The sequence below is a fragment of the Phasianus colchicus genome, chromosome 4, assembly GCF_987193195.1.
Source record: "Phasianus colchicus chromosome 4, bPhaCol1.hap1.1, whole genome shotgun sequence".
NCBI lineage: Eukaryota > Metazoa > Chordata > Aves > Galliformes > Phasianidae > Phasianus > Phasianus colchicus.
In genome coordinates, this window is record NC_143439.1 from 27,716,721 (window position 1) to 27,736,524 (window position 19,804).

General features: G+C 41.8%; 2 protein-coding genes across 5 annotated transcripts in view; one reads left to right on the plus strand and one right to left on the minus strand.

Annotated features, from left to right (window-relative positions):
• Positions 1–1,401: 1,401 nt before the first annotated feature.
• COPS4 (COP9 signalosome subunit 4) lies at positions 1,402–10,125 on the minus strand. Its single transcript, XM_031596688.2, has 10 exons — positions 9,966–10,125; positions 8,485–8,564; positions 7,546–7,697; positions 6,222–6,325; positions 5,413–5,566; positions 4,421–4,571; positions 3,896–4,066; positions 3,436–3,551; positions 2,974–3,058; positions 1,402–1,956 (listed from the first exon to the last, which is right to left on the minus strand). Exons 1-10 carry the CDS (start codon positions 10,052–10,054, stop codon positions 1,823–1,825), a joined length of 1,236 nt encoding a protein of 411 aa, XP_031452548.1. The 5' UTR covers positions 10,055–10,125; the 3' UTR covers positions 1,402–1,822.
• Positions 10,126–10,141: 16 nt separating this feature from the next.
• Positions 10,142–19,804, plus strand: part of LIN54 (lin-54 DREAM MuvB core complex component) — a 36,832-nt gene continuing 27,169 nt past the window's right edge. For 3 of the 4 annotated variants that reach the window (XR_004167357.2, XM_031596686.2, XM_031596687.2), the window contains exon 1: positions 10,142–10,330. The gene's annotated coding sequence lies outside the window, so the exon portion shown is untranslated. Of the gene's footprint in view, positions 10,331–10,440; positions 10,532–19,804 lie in introns of those variants that run through there. The other variant, XM_090138995.1, reaches the window with a different exon arrangement.

A 19,804-nucleotide genomic window follows, 5' to 3' on the forward strand; every position in this document is an offset into this window, starting at 1 on the left:
GTTTTGATGCTGTTGATTAAGAGAAAGGAGTGTGGCAAAAACTCATATAATACAATCAAGGTTCATTCTTGGTCCTGTCTTCTACTGCCACCTATTGAAGTACCCAGCATCTTTCCTGTAGCTACTACGTTTAAATAAATGTACTGCGTCGGAGGATAAAGCAGGATGCTCCAATCAGTAAAAATGTCAAAGAATGCAGAAGAAAAACCAAGACAATACAACTGCAGATTTTGCAGAAGTTTTTGATTGCAACGTACCATCATTCTCTGGATTCTGAGACAAAAAATGAGGACAAATGCAGACCAAAACCACATAGAAATAATTACCTAGCTGAAAAGCAAAAAGGAGATCCTTAATGCAATTCACATGGAAATTGAAACGTGATCATCTCAGACTAAAACCTAACCTCTAGATAGTTTTATGAGTAGATGTTCCCTAAGTCTTGGCTCTCTATAGTCATAACAGCTCTGTCAAAACCTTGCCAGCAGACTACACAGTAAGACTTGTACATTAAGCAGACCACCTGGATGTGAAAAGTGCACAACTACCAAGTAACATCAGAAGAGCTATTAAATAGCTACACTCCTTGGCTTGTAAGCATAGCAGCTCTAAGACAATGACTAAAGCGTTCTATCTTGCCAAACTACGAGCACAGGGACTAGGCAGGTCAGGTAGAATTTCACAGGGGCTGCAAATATGCTGGACAATTACAACACTACTTCACTTGAAGTGCTAGAGACAGAAATATTGTATGGAGCAGAAAGGTTACAAGTCACTTAACCTTACTACACTGTATCACTATAAGCTCTGAAAACTGGCCACAGTCTTCCTTTTTGTGATTAAGTGTAGTAAGAAAAGTTTCTGCAGCAGTAACTGGCTTACAGCTATCACATAATTAATAGGCACATCACTCTTCAATACTTCTTTGCTCACAGCATTTCATACAAACATTTCCACTCTGCTATGCATAATCCTTACCTTCCAAGCTCCTACTACAGCTCCAATTTCAACAACAATAGGGATACCTTTCACTGAAATATCAAACTTCTGCTGACCTACAGAAGAAAATAAGAGTGCAAGCTTGCTTTCCAATATTTGATTTTGTTATGTTCAAATCATTTACTACAACGCTTGTCGTAACCCTCCCTATTTTCCATGGCTGCTTCTAATCCACAGAATACCACAGATAGTTCTGTGTCCAGCTGCACCAATGTAGTAGAACAGTCAATATTTTCTTCAGTTAGGATTTAAGACTTCCTCTTCTCAGAAAGAGAAGCATGGCACGGAGGAGCTGAGGAGTTGTTTTCTCAGTTTACATTTTTAGGGGCAAAATAGACATTTGTAAAACATTGAATTATTTTGTACTACTGCCTCAGGGGAAAAAAAGCAAACAGGTCCCTCTAACGCTTAAAACACGTGGCTTACTGCAGCTTTTATTAGAATAATTACAAGTAGAAGAAACATGGCACTTCCATTTTTCACAGTGGGATGAACACCTTAGGAACTAATGGGCTGCAAAGCTATAGCAATACAGTGGAAAACCAAATGACATTAAATAAACCAAAACCCAAGCTTGTTCCAACATGACAGCTCCTTCTATGCAGAAACCACAGCTTTCAGGACAGCAAAGCACAACGCAGATGCAGCAACACCATTCTACACTCAGAGAACAGGGAATTCTCACAACAAACATAGTATTGCCTAATGTGTCCTAAGGCAGAGTGAAAGCGAAAGGTGTGGACACAAAGGTGGGTAATTCATTCAGCCAACAGTCCTGCTCAGCACTTTCTCCCCTCTAGCACAGAAGACCATGGCTGTGCAGTCACTGAGCCATCTGAGCCTCCATTGCCTGGGCTGTCCATTCTGGGGCTGTCTGACTTATCTTCTCCAGCAGGTTGTTCACCTGGAAACACAGGGACTGAATCTGCTTATCCCAAGTTGGCAAAGCTTCACGAGCTGCAAAAGGAAACCACAGAAAATGAAGTGTAGTCTTGGCAATTCACCATCATTGTTTAAATGCAAGTTTCACCTCTGGCACTGCTCTCACCTGCCTTGCACCTATCATACTCAATTCTGTCTTCAAAAGTTACAATGATTTTGACTGTCTGTTACAAGCCTGACTCTTGCCTTGTAAAAAAGCAAGCAGAGAAATTCCTGATATCCTACAAGGAGACTGACAGTATAAATTCACATCTTGCTACGGATAAAACAATGCAGAGGAATGTGTGAAAACTGGTACCTCCTCTGATAAACAACAAAGGAGAACTGTCTACAACAGATATGGAGAGGTACTCAATGAGTTCTTTGCCTAAGTCTTAACTGTCAGTCAGGCTTCTCATATTTCTCACAACGCTGAACCTCACATCCCTGAACCTCTTGGTGGGAACTGGAGAGCAAACTCCACTCCACTGTAAGGGCAGAGCAAGCCCAAGACCATTTCATAAGACCAAACGTGTACAAGTCTATGGAGCTCGACAACATACATCCAAGGGTCCTAAGGGAGCTCGCTGATGTGCTTGCTGAGCTGCTCTCTATCATATTTAAAAAGTCATGGCTGTCAGGTGAAGTCTCCAGTTTTCCAGTGACTGGAAAAAAGGAAATGTCACTCCCACTTATAAGGGAGGAAGGAGTCTGGGGAACTACAGGCCAGTAAGCCTCACTTCTGTGCCTGGGAAGATCACGGAACAGATCCTCCTAGAAGACATATTAAGGCACATGAGGGATAAGAAGCCCTGAGTGTGGCAGTGGGATTAGAATTTGATGATCCTTGAGGTCCCTTCCAACTCAAGCCATTCTATGATTCTCTGCTATGGAAAATTCTGCCACCTCCTGGCCAAAGCAGCATACAGCAAAATCATTATGGACAGCAGTAACAAATAATTTGCTTGCATTGCTAGACAGCAAATCGGAAGGACAATTCTGAATAGTGCAAAAGAAATTAAATTAAAAAAAAAAATAAAAATCCCAACTTACTCTCAAAATGAACAATTCCATCAATCTGATCAATGAATCCATTCATGCGCCCCTCAGTTATCATCTGAGAAGCTATCTTTTCTGCCTGAAATAAGGAAGAAAGAATGATATTAGGTATCAGATTCATTCTGAAAGAAATGAAAAACCATTACAGGTTTGACAGTCCTTATATGCTTTTCATCTACATGAGAATATAGGCAGAACTGTACTGAAAATATCTAATCATGCACCTATCAACATACTCAGTGGCATCAAAATATGTTATTGCCCCTTCTATATTGTGTAGCCTTCCTTCTCATAAAATGTGCTAAACATTTAACTTTTGTCACGTGTCCAGTACTGAATATTTAATTTCCTATCAGTAAACTAATTTTCCTAATATTTACTAGAGCTATTCTTGTTACATCCCTGCTGCTTTTTATTACCTTTTTTTTTTAAACAAAAGGTCTTGGAAGCCATTACCTTAGCTGCAGGAATCTCTAGTAATGCTCCAAGCTCTTCAAAGGTAATGTTGTTGTATAGTTTGCTTGCAGATAGTAAATTGTGTTCAATAACAGCTCTGTCCAGGATGCTGGAACCTTATGGGTTGAATAAGACAACAATTCATTAATATAAATGAGATATTTGGTTTATGTTGTAGAACAGACGTGAAGCGTTTTTCTGAAGGTTATACATGGAGAAAGTACAGGTGCATCCTGTTGCATGGGATCACTGTCACACCACAAAAAAAGAAAGTGAACAAAAAGATTCCCTGTGGTGAATTTTTTTTTTTTTTTTTTATACAGGTAGCTTCAAATCTTTTATTTATCATTCTGGGAAATAACCTTAAATAATCACGATGCTATTTTCTGTCAGCCCTAGGAACGCAAAGGGCAAATCTGGATGAACAAGCAGTGCTGTAAAGCTTTAGAGAAAAACATACCATCTGCTGTAGTTGCTTTCTGGTGAGGCATTAGCATAGCCGCAAACTCTTGTAGTTGGTTTCCACGAATAATTCTGTCAAGATACATTTTCTCCAAGATCCCATAGGCTGCAAGCTGCTGGCATCTCTCATCCTTAAAAAGCGTAGCAAGCATGCGAGAACGCTGCTGTCCTAGGAGAGCCAAGAAGAATCCCCATAAACTGCCACCAAGAAGTTGAATATTGACAAATAAACAACAAAGATCTATCTTTTCAACACATGCAATTAGCAAAGAACTACCACAGAAGACTCAGTTGTCTTCAGATCCAAAGCACTGTTTGCCACTGACTTTATTTTGCATTTTTAGATGGCCCCTCATCACTGACAAATAAACAAGTACTGCTCTGAATTAACACTATGCCAACAAATTACTGACACTTTTCACAATTCTGGATTCCTCAGCTCTCTCTCCCAGTAATGTACAAGTTAACTTGCTTCAGGAATACGTACGTTGGGTCTCTTACACAAAAACGTATCATACTGTACCTGCTGATGCCAGAATAGTGCAATGCAAAGCATGCTTCAGTGCCTCCAGTCGCTCACTTTCATGAACTATGCTCTTATAGGACAGCTCATTGTATCTTTGGGCAGCCTCAATGAACTTTCTTCTATAATCAAGAACTCTTGCATAACAAACCTAGAAAGAAAACGTTTGGGTAAAGGAAAACAAGAAGGGATGGCTGCATAGTACAGGCGTGCATTAATTTCTGCAAAATTAATTTGCAGCTCTGATAAACATTTCTTTATTGCATCCTCAGCAAATCTGTGTCATCAAACAATCAGCTTGGCTTGTAAAAATCTGGCTGAAGTGCCACAACAGATGATTGAAAGGGCCCTTCCCAGCTCTATTCAGATGTTAATCACTGCACTTGCAAAATTGCAAGAAACAGCAAGTGGAATGTTGTACTGTGATTAAGCTGCCCTTTTGTCAGTGACATCAACAACTAACACTTAGATAGCAATTTCTATTTTACAAATGTTTGCTTTTCTCTCAAAAGCTGTATCAGCGTCTGCTATTTCACCTACTAAAACTTCTAAGATTTTATAAATTAGTTTCCCAACTATATACACAGGAAACCAACCAATAAGCAAAAAGGTCAATTAATTTACTGCTTTGGACTTAAGACTACTTAAAAAAATACAAACAACTCTAATAGTCTCTAATATTGGATGTGGTTGTTGTGGTTTTTTTTTTTTCCTTTTAGATTTGCAAAGATAGGGGACAATATTTTAAGTAAAATTTGGTTATTTTGAGCCAGTAAAGCTGGTATATAAAGAACCTTAGCAAGATTCTCTCCAAATTCTAAGGAATTAGCTGCTTAATTATTGCTAAGACATGGCTCTCAAGTTTCCAAGACCATTTAAAAGCTTTTCCCCTTGTCTCCTTCAGTATTATGAATGTTTTGGTGGCACTGTATGAAAATCATCCAATTGTGGAAGCATTTCCCTTCAGAAACAGGAAATCCAAGTTAGACTACCTTGTAATGGATTTGTAGTTGTTCATTTGTTGATTCATTCTGAAGAAGGGAAGCTCGATTAATATAAGCTTCTGCTTGAACAGGGTCATCATCCTCCAGATACAGCCTGGCAATTTTCAGGTAGGTCTCCAGTTTATAATCTACATTGTACTGTCTGTAAAGAAACAGATAAGCAAGAGTTCAGAGATACTCCACTGTTGCCTTTGCTCTTTCTTGTTCTAAACATTCTGTTGCTTAAGCACATAGAAGCTTTTGTTTTACTCTGCTTTCTTTTTAACTAAATGAGATACAAAAAATTTAAAACTGGCTCCCAAAACACAAGTAGAATTGAGTTTCTAATGGGCTGAAAATCTGCCATAAACAAGCAGATACTTAGAAGTGAAAGGCAAACTTGTAGTAAAACAAATAGGAGCTAAGTGAGTAAAACCTACATTCAGCAACTTCTACATACATATTGAGAAAAAGGTGAAAAGGGAAAGCCCTGGAAAAATAAGAGCAAGGGTTTTACACTTAAACAAACAACAACAGACTAACATCAAATTTCAAACTATGTCTTCATTTGTAGAACTGTAGAAGTCAATACCTGGAAGAACTTTCAGAAACATGTCAATTTGACTAATAAACAGTGAAAAACTTCCAGAGCTGTGTTTAGACACAACTAGAATGTTTTCTGTAAGGATCAGTCACCAAACTATACGTGCATAGTCTGGCTAATATGCACCTGCAAACTTCCCACTCTCTGGTCCACTTAACCAAGGAAGCAGCAGGTGTATTACACAAGGCAGAACTGTGTCTAGCACATTACTTACTTTTGCCCTGTTTCTAAAGGGATCCCCACCAATACTTGTGCTGCATTTCTCCAGTCTTCTTCTTTCTCATAGATGGATGCAAGATGTTGCCTTATTGAAGCAACCTAGATAACAATTAAGTCACAAGGAAACATTTTAAAACACAAAAGCATTCAACTTTTATGTATTCACCTTCCTCTTCTTGTATGCTAACAAAGTGATACGACAGCTTCACATTGCACACACACAGTTCTTCCCACATGAAGGTTTTAAGTCCTCAGTTGAGTCTTAAGACTGAGCTTTTTCAATTTCAGCAGTTTGAAGTATTTCCTAATAGGCTTGCAGCTAGATAAAAGGAGCTGGTCTTTATGGAAGGATAAGCAGTGACCTGTTATGAAACTTTTAAAAGATGAAACAATGTTTCTGAGAACAACAATACCAAGATTCACAAGCCCTTTCTTGCAGTTGTACCTCATACCAAGCCTATGAGATACAAATGAGGTGACCTATGACAAGATCTTAATTCTGAAACTTAGATTTTGCACAACAGCTGCCAGAAGGCAAACTATTGTTGGTACAATCAGGGTGCTGTAAGAAAAAGTGATTAGAAAAAGAAATCATCTGGCCTTGAGATTTAATTTATGCATAATCATTGTAACATATGGGTAAGTGTGTTCAGTTTGGATTAGAGTGACAGCTACTTAAAAAGACAAAAGGTAAACAGACAAATATAAATTGACAGAAACTGTCTTTACTAGATCCTATAGGCTTGTTACATACTTCTTTAAGTGTTCTTAAATAACAATGAATAATCATTGAAGGAAATCTATCAAATTCAAAACAAAGCAGTACATTCAGCGAGTAACTGCAGAATTGGAATTTCATCACTTCCCCCCTCTCCCCACCGCCCCAGTAAGTGATTTTAGCTTAAATATATATCAAGAAATACATACATAAGCTACATACCCACACAGAGAATTCTTTTTAAATTAAAGAACAGCTATTTGACAAAAGAATTCTGTCCTCAGATCACCTGCCTGCTTCTTCTGTTGGGTAAATGCAACACAGTGAGCCCCAGTCCATCTCCAGTTGCTCATGCATTGTTTCATTCTAAGAAGCCATTTTCTGGCAGCAGGGGAACATGCCCAGCATCCTGATGGAAAGACTAAGTTGGTATTGTTTGCATGGTTCTAAATGCTTGTTTCACATGAACAGTACCGCAGAATAGGCTCAAAATAGGAATGGCCATTTTGATTGGTACTTCTGAAAAATAGTCAGCAGTAAATTAAAAAGAAAAAAAAATTAACCACCTGCAGACCAAAACCCCTTGTCACTGATTTCTCACCTGCTCTTCAAATGAAATGACTCTAGGCTGTATCTTTTCCAGGGTGAAGTGGTATATTTCTTTGGCCGTGCTGTCAGGAAGACTTGGAAGATGGGTACAGAAATCTGTCAGCAGCTGACGTGATATCACTAGGCTGACATTCTCGTTCACCACTAGTCCAGAGACACGTGAAAGAAAAGCACAAGATGGATGCAATGTTTGTCAACACCTTCAGTGTAAGTGATCCTTTGGTAATCAATCATTTACTTTTATATTAAGTTGAAGTAACTCAAATGTTTAAATATCTGTATGTCAGTCAAGGCGTGTTATTTTTCTAAAGATGAATATTATTCTCTCAGAAATTGTTTACACTAGAGGTCACCAGAGTTCTAACACCTGACAAATAAATTATTTCTCATTCTGATTTATAGTTTATAAAGATGTTCCATCCTGAATCGTTGCTCTCAGTTGCTATAATACCTTGGACAAAATAAACCATTAGGTTCAATTTCATTAATTCTACAAAAAATACAAGAGGTATAATTTCTATTTGACCTATTCAGTAGGCCAAATGTACAACACAATACAAAAAACACCTAACCATTTCTTTCTGGTCGTTTTCCAAACTAAGCAGAGACTGAAGATGAAGGGAATTATTAGTTTAAAGACTGCTAAGCATCCAATATCAATTTTAGCATTCAACTGTACTTTACAATATTACCTTCAGAAGCTTGCACACTGACAAGCTAGAAAGTTAAATTAATTTAAAAATTCATCAAGTCCATTTTCCCATAGCTTTGGAATATGCTGCGTATGGTTTACCTCTTAGTCTTGTTTAAGTTCCAATAAGAACAAAAATATCACACATTTACATAAATTCTTGTAGACGTGACAAACATGTAATCTCATGGATCTCTGGTTTTCACTCAATATGCAATCAATTACATCAAATGCACTTACTTGCTTCTACAAAAGCTTTCAAAGCTTCAAGTTGTTGTGCACCTGACAGCTGAATTGCTTTTTCCAATATTTGACGGTATCTGTTCACAAGAGAAAAATAAAAAAATGAAAACCTATATCTGTGAGATAGCATTTTCAGTCACCATGCCTGCTTATTTATTTATTTTTTTAATCTTGGAGGTGGAAATTTTCCAAACTGATTGTGCTAAAGTGACTGGAACACTCACCTGAAATGGGTATCTGGCTCTTTTTAAATATCAGGACTAGACTATCAGATAACAACTCATTCTGTTATCTTGTACTGTTTTGTGCAGTTGAGGTTTAAAAATAACAGCATTTCCATGATAGAGCAGCTCTCCTTCACCATACAAAGGTGCCAGGGAAAAAGTAAGTAAAACTACATCCTCTGTAGATGAGAACTACTGAAATAAGAGAAAGGTTCAAGCTGCCACATTTAGTGAAAACAATAATCATAGAATCATTAAGGTTGGAAAAGTCCTCTTAAGATCACCAAGTACAAGTCCAATCCCAACCCGTCCCCACTAATAATGTTCCTCAGTGCTACATCTTCATGGTTCTTGAACACCTCCAGGGACACTGACTCTACCACCTCCCTGGGCAACCTCTGCCAATGCCTCAGGGCTCTTTTGGAGAAATAAAGCTTCCTGATATCCAATCTGAACCTCACCTGGTGCATCTTAAGCCCATTACCTCTCACTCTATAGCTGTCAGCTAGAAAAAGAGGCCAACGCCCACTTCACTGCAATCTCTTTTCAGGCAGTTGTGGAGACAGATGAAGTCTCCCCTGAGTCTTCTACAATCCCAGTTCTCTAAGCTACTCCCCATAAGCTATCCCAGTTTCATGCTTTGTAAGACCCAGGACTTACTGTGGGCCATAATCTCAGGGTGCGTAGTTCTGAAATGGACTAGAAACCTCTTTCAACATTCCCCTCAAAAGACAGACTGCACACAATCCTGTTAGCAGCATTTTTTTAAACCAGGAGCTCTAAAAGCAAAGACGTTCCTCCAGAGAACTACGAACTGGGACTCGAGGAATTCCAATTCCATCAGAGTCAGACGCTGCCCTCGAGGAAGGGAAAAAAAAGCCCGCTGTGACACGTTGCACTGCGCACACCTTAACATGCGATATCAAAAGATAGGCGTGTAAATTGAAAAAGAGAAACGTTAAGGAAGGTTTCAGGGTGCCCACAGCAGCACAGGGCCCATCACCACATAGGTGCCAGGGCCGCAGGGAAGATGCGGCGGCCCCAATGCTTTCCCCAGCAATTAAAAATAAGCGATAGGTGGCAAAATCGTGAGGCCGATCTCTCTTATTTTCTCCTTTTTTTTTAATTAAAACTGACGCTTCAGAAGCGTGGCCCTTGAGCCACAGCCACCCAGAGCCCCCCCCAGAGCCCGGCGCTATCCGCCGCCCCCACCTACCCCGCCCTACCGAAAAGGAAACCGCCGCCAGCACTCACTTTCCCGCCAAGTCCTTGTGGGAGCCGCTAGAGTTCATCAGCTGCGCCAGCTCCTGCCGCACCGCCGCCGCCATCTTCTCGCCTACCATAGAGCGGCGGCGCCGGCGAGCTAGAGCGGCCGCGCGGTGAGGGGGTGGAACCGGAAGCCCGGGGAAGCGGGAGGGGGTAAGCGCTGCGCCGGCGGTTGCCAGGGCGCCGCGGCGCAGTATTATGGGATGCGGCGGGGGAACGGCGCGGGGCGCGTGATTTTGAACAAACGCGGCGGCTCCTCGCGGGCACTGCCGCCGCCGCCGCCGGGCGCGGCACCGGAGCGCGGCGCGGAGCGAGGAAGAGGAGGCGGCGGCAGCGGAGCGCCCGCCCGCCCGGTGAGTGCCGAGGGGCGGGAAAGCGGCGGCGGGAGGGAAGCAGCGGCGGCCGGGAGCGGCGGGGCGCTGACAGCCGGCGGCAGGCCGCAGGCCCGGCCCGGCGCGGGACTACTCAGCGAGCTGCGGGGGAGCGCCGCGCTCTGCCCTTCGGCGCGAGGGGTGGCGGCCGCGCCGGGGCGAGAGGACGGCTGCCGGGGGCAGGTGCGGCGGGGGCGGGCGGGCGGGCGGCGGTGACGGGGTGAAAATGGCGGATCTTTCGAAATAGGGCCGGCGGCTCCCGGCCGCCCCCGCGCCGCCGCCGCCGTGGGGAGGCCCCGGGGGGAACGGAGCGGAGCGGGGCGGTCGTCGGGGGGATGAGGTGCGAGCGGAGCGCTGCGGGGCTCGGGCCGGGCCTGCGGGCGGCGGGGCCTGGAGGAACCGCGGCGCCCGGTTGCGGAGCGGGGAGGAGAACCCCGGAGGAGCTCCCGGAGCGCGGCCGCCCTTTGTCTGCGGGGTGCCGGCCCCGGGGAAGGGGGGAGCGGCCCGGCTCCGCGCTCCCGCAGCGCAGGTGCGAGGGCGGTACCTGACCCCGCGCCCCTCGGACTCGAGCACCTGCTGCCGGGGGCCCGGCTCACCCTGGCGTCGCCGGCCCTTCTGGCGATCGGAGCGCGGTGTCAGTTGTGGCCGTGGCTTGTTGGCATATCGTCTGCTAATTATGTAACGTTCTGCGTGAGGGCTTTGGGTTCCGAAGCGTATGGGGTCTCCTGTCAGGACGTAACTTGCGCCTGGGGAATGCCCCAGGATGGACATCTGTGGCCAAGGAGGGGCAGGCAGCGAATTGAGCCCGCGTGGTTCCATCCTTCTGAAGTGCTGCACAGTTATTACAGCAAATGGTGAACGTGGCAGAACCACTCTTAGGGCACTTTGCTGTGTTTACGTAAAGCTGGTAATAGTTGCTATTACCAGTAGCAAAGCCTTCCACGTGTGGTTAGTTTTTTTCCCGATAGCTTTCTGAGTTAGTAGAGGCAAGAAAAACAGTGAGTTATCAGCTGAGTGTCTCCTCTGGCAGAGGAATTCCCTCTCAAAATGCATTAGCCATCTTGTTTTGTTCCCTAAAACATCCAACTTATGTGTGCGTGACGAGGAATGATGTCATTGTGTGCCTTGCACAGATTTGCATTAACCAACGAATGTATGCATGAATTGCTCCATGAGCAAAGCCCTCCTAAAGGCTAACTGGGTGCGCATGTTAGAAGCCAGGGCCTAGCTAATCCTGTGAGTTAAAAACATGCTCCATGCTGGTTGTAGATCTATTGGTTTGAGCAGTTTATTATGCAAGGTTAATTGTTCAGATTATGCATAACAGCTATTTGTTTTGCTTATTCTGCTGTGTGCAGCCCAGCTCAAATGGTCTGTCACCGAACACTCTGAGCAGTTCAACTTGTTTTCTCGGAAGAAGCTGTAACTAACTGGTTTCAGATCGAGTATCTGCTAACCACAGGTGAACTGAAAGTGTGGAGAGTGCTGTTGGGTTTCAGACTCAGAGACACTGATACCTCATATGTCTTTTTTATTTTAGATTTTAAGAAGCTGTTGCTCTAAGCCCCTTGAATTCACTTTCCTCCCACCTGTTGGAAAAATATTTTATGGGAAATGAAGCAAGACAAACTACAAAGGGCTGTTAGTTTCTGTTTCTGCAGCAGATTTTCTTGCTTCTGTTCCCTCTTTATACTGTAGAAGTGGTGCCTGCCTTCTTCACACCTGGTTAGAAAAACATGTGATGTCCAAAAGAACTTGTGTGCTGCAGTTTTAGGATCCATTACAAGTGCCTAGGCAATAAACTCTTGGTTTTATCCTCACTAGCTGCAGGACCTCCCAAAGACAAGTGGATAAAGGTTTCTAGCTTGCTTCTAGGGCTTATCATGAGTAGCTTCGTTTATCACTCACAGAATCTTTAAAGCAGCATGGAGTTCTCAGTACAGCCTATGAGTCATCTTGCTACCTTCGTAATATTAGAAAACACGAGTTTGTCTTGTATGGGAAATGAGATATCAAGAATAACCTCTTGGTTGATGATGGGGTCACACAGCAACACAGTGTGAGAGATTCACGTTTCTCACATTCCAAATCTGGACAAAGACTAGCAGCTCCTCAGCCTCTTCAGCCTGTGTGTCACTCCCCTTCACAAGCCATACTTCTGTCATCAGATATGCTGCTTCCCAGCCTTGGTTATGTTCATACCTTTGGGCCGTGTTTTGATCCATCAGGAGTTCCAGGTTCAGAGATTTCCTGCCAGTTTTTGTAGTTTTTCATTTGCAACTTACCTTTTGTTCTCATTATTACTCTCCCTTTTATTTTGGAGACTTAGAAAAAATGTAGCTACGCATCCCTTTGATCCCACGAGCACTTCTTGCTGCTTTCTTGATGTTGGTACTGTTCCTTCCTCTTTCACGCTTCCCCTTCTCTTATATTGTGCCTAAACGTTTAGAAAACTCTGCGTAGTCCATGTAGTGAAAGACTCATCTATGTTAATACCAGTATTGGTTTTGCTCTATGCTGGAGTGAATCTGCATCAGATGGCTACCTGACACTGCTAGGCACTGGTTGTGCTCCCATCTTCTGCTTCTGTTGCTTGCTTTGAACTGGCTTTCTGGTTCTCCCAAAGCTTTCACTGAGCTCACATAGCTCTGTTGCAAGCAGAAGCTGTGCAAGGAGCATTGATGCCAAGCCAGGAAGGAGGTCCCTGAGTTTCCCTGGTACCTTAACCCCATTGCATCATGGACTGTGCCATGGTTCTGGTGCTCACAGGCTTTCAGTCAAGCTTTCAGCGTGCTAATTCACTAGTATCTGTTTGCAACATTGCACAGTGGCTGCCCTCCTGGGTTAACGTGTGGCAGCAGTTGCACAAGAGATCCCTTGAACACTGGTGTTGGCAGCCTGGGGAAAGCAGGGTTGTGACAGCCTGGGTTTGGGTTTGGACAGCTAGATCTAACTCAGCTTCATTCCTCGATCTGTTCCACCCCTGCAGCTATACAAATGTTTGCTAGCACAGGGAGGAAAGAACGTGTTGGATGGAAATGGATAAGCAGATGCCAGAGGAAAACAGGAGGGCTGTAGCAGTAGTGCCTGCTGAGTACTTCTGGGGAATTCAAGTACAAGGCAATAGTACTGCTGATGACGTGCACACAGCAAGTGCTGGCTGAAATAACAATGAAATGATAGATATTCCTCTGTTTAACACTGTTGTCTACCCAAAAATTGGAGCAGGTGCATTATTTTATTAGTATGAAATAGCCAGTTTCTTGATAGTAAGATTGTTTCACTACTGGTGTTCTTTTTAAAATTGTAATGAAAACTTAAATTAGCCATAACTGGCCAAGAAAAGGAATTTTCTTCATAACAGGCTTTTGGCAAGTAGATTTTCTTTTTTTTTTTTTTTTCCTTCCAGCCATTATTAATAAAATGGCTAGCACTTCTATAATAAACATGGCAGAAGTGACATCAGCCTAATATTTTTCTCCCATTAAAAACAAACTGAAATACTTCCTTTGTAACAAAGAACTATCCTGTGCCTTGCATGTGATAACTGTTACTTTAAACCCGTGGAGGCTGCTAATAGGAGTAGTTTGCTCATTCTACTTGCGTGGAGTAATGGCAAGAGGATGCTGCACCTTGAGTGGATTATGGTTGCCTTGGGAACTGTTTTAATTTTTGTAACTATAGCCAGATGAATTTATGACGAAGAACATTAAATGTCTCTTTAGGTAAAGCACTTGATGGTTGTTCTTGGTATTCCTTTTAAAAGATTGGAGGAAAAAAAAAGACGACTGCTACTTGCATGAGTTCTGTATTCAGCATTTGATAAGAGTAAGGTTGTTTTTTTAACTTGCAACAATTTGCTTTGTTATTGTATTTGATAAACCTAGAAGTGCAATCTTCTGAGAAATGGGCAGACTCCCTCCATATCTCACCTTGTGCAGAGAATGGAAATGAATTCGTTCCACATGCATAATTTTTCTTATGTCATAATGATAAGCTTAGTTTATTAATTTTTCCACTGACCTTTGTTAATCATAGCTTTCTTAAGAGCTAACATTTCTGATTTTGTGTGTGTGTGACTGTATTTTTAAGGCCATCTCTAGCTCAGTAAGCTTAAACAAAAGACTCTCTGTTGGAAGAAATGCACTGCTGAGTGATTTTGTAATTCTTTGCTTTATGACAAAACAAACCCTGTAATTTTCAAGACAAAACGTGAAGCACAAAAGAGATTGAGGAAATGGGGAATACGTGAAATGAAGGGCATCGCTTTGCCCATTATTGAAATAGCAGTAAAATAGAAGGATGATAATTAATTAGGAAATTGTAGAACACTGATGGCCTACACATGGTTGTGATCTTAAATCTGATAATATGCTAATTGTCCTGGGTATGCATATGATTTAGTGAAGGCTTTCCTGTCATATGAAACACTGACTGTGTTTCATAGAATTCTTTAGAATTGTTTTCAGACCTTTTACACCATTGATCTTCGTGAGTTTCAGTGTGCCCGTATGAACTTGGCAAAAAGACTTGGCACAGCAAACAAAATGAAGTGTGTTTTGTTGTGAATAAAATGACCCAATCAAATAATTTCTCTAATAATTCCTTTTTTTAAAATCAACTTACATCATCAAACAGCCTTCACTTCTCTTTCTGACCTGTTGCTTGATTCTCTATTGTATGGGCAGGTGTTCTGTGTTGTCACCTGCACTAGCTAGAAGATAAGAATCTGTGGGGACTACAAGGCTTGTATTTTTATACAGTTAAATCAAGATTTTCCTGAACTAAAATTCTTCTGTTTGCTGAGGTAATTTCTGGAGCATTAAACCAAGTACCAATGTTTGTTTTTCTTCCTTCACAGAATAGTTTGGTGTTGGTGCTGCAAACTGGCTGCAGCCTTGGGGACTAACAAAGCTGTAATCAATTGGAGGGCTACAGTGATAAAGGAAAGGCTGTTGCTTTGTTACCTGTGAAGAAAAAAGTAACAGTTGGATGTGAAATATGGACTCACCCAGAGAAAAGTAGAAAACCTGAAAGAGGGAAGAAGCTGCAGGAGTGCTTTCATAATGGATGGCTACTGGAATAACTGGAGGACAAGCACAAGTCCCCTTCTCTGTTGGAGAGGCGGATGAGTTTGGGTGTTGCATCTAGAAAAAGATGTAGGCTGAATTAAAAAGCTTTGACTTCTAGCCAATTGTCTTGCATTGTCAGTCAAGTTGTGCGGTGTTGTCCTTGTGAGTTACTCTCTTTTGCTCACTCTTAGTAAACTAATTAGTTTATAGCTGTAAAATCCTTTTTTTTTTTTGGGGGGGGGGGTGGGGGGAGGCAGGAGGGTAGAACAGCCCTTAGTTCTTCAGGTAAGAACCTGGGCTACCCTCAGCAATGCAGGTGCTGTCCAGTTCTGCACCAGCACATCCCATAGTTGCATATAGGTCCTATAGATTCGGTTGGGTGTTGGCTTTAATAAAACTTGTTTTGGTGCGTGTTCAGTACATGTGCTGAGCTGTGGTGGGCTTCTGAGAGGTTGATGCTGGCTGATTGGAGTGCTTTGTGTTCATGCTGTGCTGAGTCACAGCAAGTATCCTGCCAAGGTGGGATTGTTTCTGCACAGTCAGCTTCAGTGCCTCACAACATGTGATGCTTTGGACTCCTATTACAAAAACTGTGAATTGGCAGCTTGCAAATGCTTTTTGACTATATGCAGTGCTGTTGATTATGTAGGAAAGAAGCAAGTAATGAGCTAGGTGATCTTGAAAGATAAAAACATTTTCCATGGAGAAACCCTAGGCTTTGTGTTAAATTTTCTTTTGTGAATGAGACAGACCTTCTGGATCCATTTCAACTCAGTATGGTGGCAACTTGTCCCGCGATTAATATGTTTGCTGTGGAAGTGCAATTGGGAAGAGTGTCCTTTGAGACCAGGAAGGGATATGTGGAGCAGCAGAGGGCATGCGTGGAGAACTCTTCCTCACAGGTGTGTTTTGTGTGCTGTCTGGAATAAAGCATCTGCAGAGATGATGTAAGATACAGTGAATCTCTCTGTTATGTCCAGGATATTGAAAATAAAAGAGCTGTCAGGTATGTTGTGTGTATCAAGCCTCTTTTTCTTGTCCATTGTGTGTAAGATGTTTTTCAAGTTTTTCTCTGAAAAATGCAACAGTTGGATTTCTTACAAACTCTTGAGGAAAACTCACTACTAGTTGTTTATATGTTTTATGCCCAGAAATTCTTCAACCATTTGCATTACCATCTTCGGACATCTGAGAAGCCTGACTTTGAAGTGGCCCATGTACTTCTGGAGCAGAAACCAAGATTTCACTGGAGTTCCCTATTGGATTGATATCTTGTCTCAAAATCTTCATGTGGAATTGGTTCCACAAAAGCAAGCCAGATGCTGTGCAGTGTGGTTATTCAAATACCTTTCAAAAGCAGTATGAAGGTCTTCTATCTACAGGTTTAAGTGAAAGGGAGGAATAATGATGTTCTTGGCATCAAAGCCAAATCACGATTTGCCTGCAGGCAAGCTGTTTATGTTCAGCTCAGTCTTGCTGTAAGTAGATAGACTTCTGTGCTTGTAAAGTGTTGTATTTAAGGCTCTAGCGCTGCTGAGATCTGCAGCTAGATATGCAGGACTCTGGCAAATTACTGCAACCTGACTCTTCATAGAGGTGTTGGTGCCTTTCTTCTATTGCTCATTTGGACTCAAAACTGAAGCAAGCCAACTCACTGATAAGATAAGCAATAGAGGGTGTAACAACTTTCACTGCTCTCTGAATCCTGACAGCGCTCTCTTGAAAGCATTACAGGTTTGATCTTAGATTTCTATCTGCTTGTAAAAGTTAAAAGAAGGTAGAGATTAAAAGGCTCAAGTAGTTACTTAAGACAGTTAACCACTGAGATTCTGTGAGTTGCTAATAAAAATGCCACATTGTTGTGTATTTCTGTAAGTGAATTACCATGCTAAAATCAGCATTGTTTGTGTTTTGGTTTCGGTTAGAGTAAGCTGGGTGATGCGTTCTGCATCCTGGAGTGGCAGTGGTGCTGAAGTACACGTGTAATGCACTGTGTAACCATTGTACTTCTGGACTTGCCAAGCTTTGGTAAAGTGGGTGGCTTACGGCTCTGTTATGATGAACCTTAGCACGTAAATACAAGATTAAAATGCACACTTGCAGAAATTGTTGGCAGCAAGCCTAACCTTAAAAGGTGCCTGGTATGATAACACCTGTTAGCAGTCTGTGGGGAACTGGATATCAAGCCTGTAATGGCAGCTTCTGTGCTGCTTGTTTTCCAGCGTGTGTTTGGGGCGATAGGGCCATGTTATCCAACTCTTTTCCAGGCTGGCATTCAGGAGGCATCAAGAAGGAAAGTAAAACCTTTATTTCAAGCTATCTTTAAAAGACTGGAATGAAGCACTTTTCTCAAATCTGTGTTTCTTGGGCCAATACCTTTTACCTGTCTGTTAGCTTTTTCAGTCAAGCTAAGTTTGCTGTATCCATGCTCATTTTGACATCAGATTCCTAATGCATTACTTTTCTGGAGTATTGAGGAAAATAAATTGTGTTAATTTTATGGCTATTTTCTTTTAGTCTCACCACAAAGTTTGCATAGAACCTAAAGTTAGAAATGCTTCACTAAATGTACAGAATCTACAGACTCAAAACTTGGATTTTGTGGTACTGAACACCTGCAAAATGCATTTAATGATCATAAGAACACGCAACTTTTTTTTTTAGAGTTTGTGCTGTTGTATTACCATGAAAATAAGGGCAATTGGCAGTGCAAACCAAAGGAAGGAGAAGGGAAATATTCTGATTCTTCCAGTTTCTATCTTTTAGTTTGCATTGGAGGTCTATTTGGAACAGAAAGCAAACTGAGACACTTGGTAGTGTTCTGCTGCGATGAATGTTCTATATATCCATGTCTTTCCTGGAAGGTTGCAATAGGAGGGTGTGCTCTGAATATGCAGTGCTAAACCTTATTGCTACCCCACTCCTTTCTAAGAGAAAAGGAAATGTGGATGCGGGTATGGAGTCTACTTCATGCAAAGTTTTATTTGTTAGCAAATGGAGCATATATGGATATCCTAACTACCTAATTTTGGTTTCTGCCTACTTCAATTGGACATGCCAATCGTTTCTCAAATACATATATATCAATGTGCATGCAGAATGGGGTGCTGTTAGATTGACAGGCAGCATTCCCATGACAGTAATAGCTTTGCTGTTAGGTGCAAGCCAGCATTTCTTGGCACCAACAAGGAACAGACCCTCAAAGGGCACTAAGCTGCCCTCAAGGACTGGATTTATTGTTGGCTGATCATGGTTAATCTTCAGAACCAAGCAGATGTGCAAGTTTTTCACTTGCTACAACTAGCAAACATGGAATTTTTGAGTTCTTTAAAAACTACAGATGTGTGCAATTTGAATTGTAGATACGTCATGAAATGCAGATTAATATTACTAATATGACATGGTTTTGCTACCTTCTTGGTGAACATTTTAATTAGCGTGTGAATGCTGGGTAACAGCTGTGAGCTATGCATAGAAAAGTAACTTGACCTTCAAGTGGTTTAGTTTTCTAGATACAAGTCATTCTGGGACAGTGTCTGGGATGGGTTTTTGTTTTTTGTTGGTTTTGTTTGTTTTAGTAATGCTTCTCAGTACCTTTTTTTAATCAACAGTGAGGGAAATGTCTTTCTTGCTAATCTTATTTCATACTTAATAGTACATTTGGGCAATGGGCCAGTGATTCCTGTGGTGAAAAGGGGATTGTCCAGTTTAGATCTGTTTTAAAAAGACGGTTTTCTAGTAAGCAGGTCACTCACATATATGTGTAATGCAGTTCAGGCATTGATGACTTGTATGACCTACTGCTTTCATGAAAAACTTGTGTTTTTCCCCTCTTTCCTTCAAGCTTCTGTTATGCATGAAAGGCTTTCTGACTCATGGGGATTTTTGGTCATGTACTATATTTAAAGACTTTTACTTCTATTGTCAGAACTGTTTTTGTACTCTGTGTGTATAATCTAATTTCTGTGGTAGCACGCTGTGATTCCTTGTGTGTGAGAATTCATTTCACTGTGAAGAAAACAGCATCGGGTCACGGGATTGTTGAGTGTTGCAGCATGTTTGTGTCAGAGGCATTGTGGTGAAGGATGGCTATGTGGTCATGTTGCATGCATCACTTCTTAGGCTTTGAGTATGATTAGTTAAAGGCTTCGTGGTTAAGGCAGTGCTTTATCATGTTTTTATGTTGATAAAACATACCTGTTTCAAGGACGTCAACTTCAACAAAAGATGTTTATTTTTTAAAAAAACAGATCCATGAGAGAACGATTTCTGTTGCCCTGGGTGCTTTTTGGCTAACTGTGCTCTAACTGTCCTTGCTCTTCTGTATCATTTATGTCAATGACTGCAGTATGGAGAACTTAGTAACTGTTCCAAGGTTGAAGAA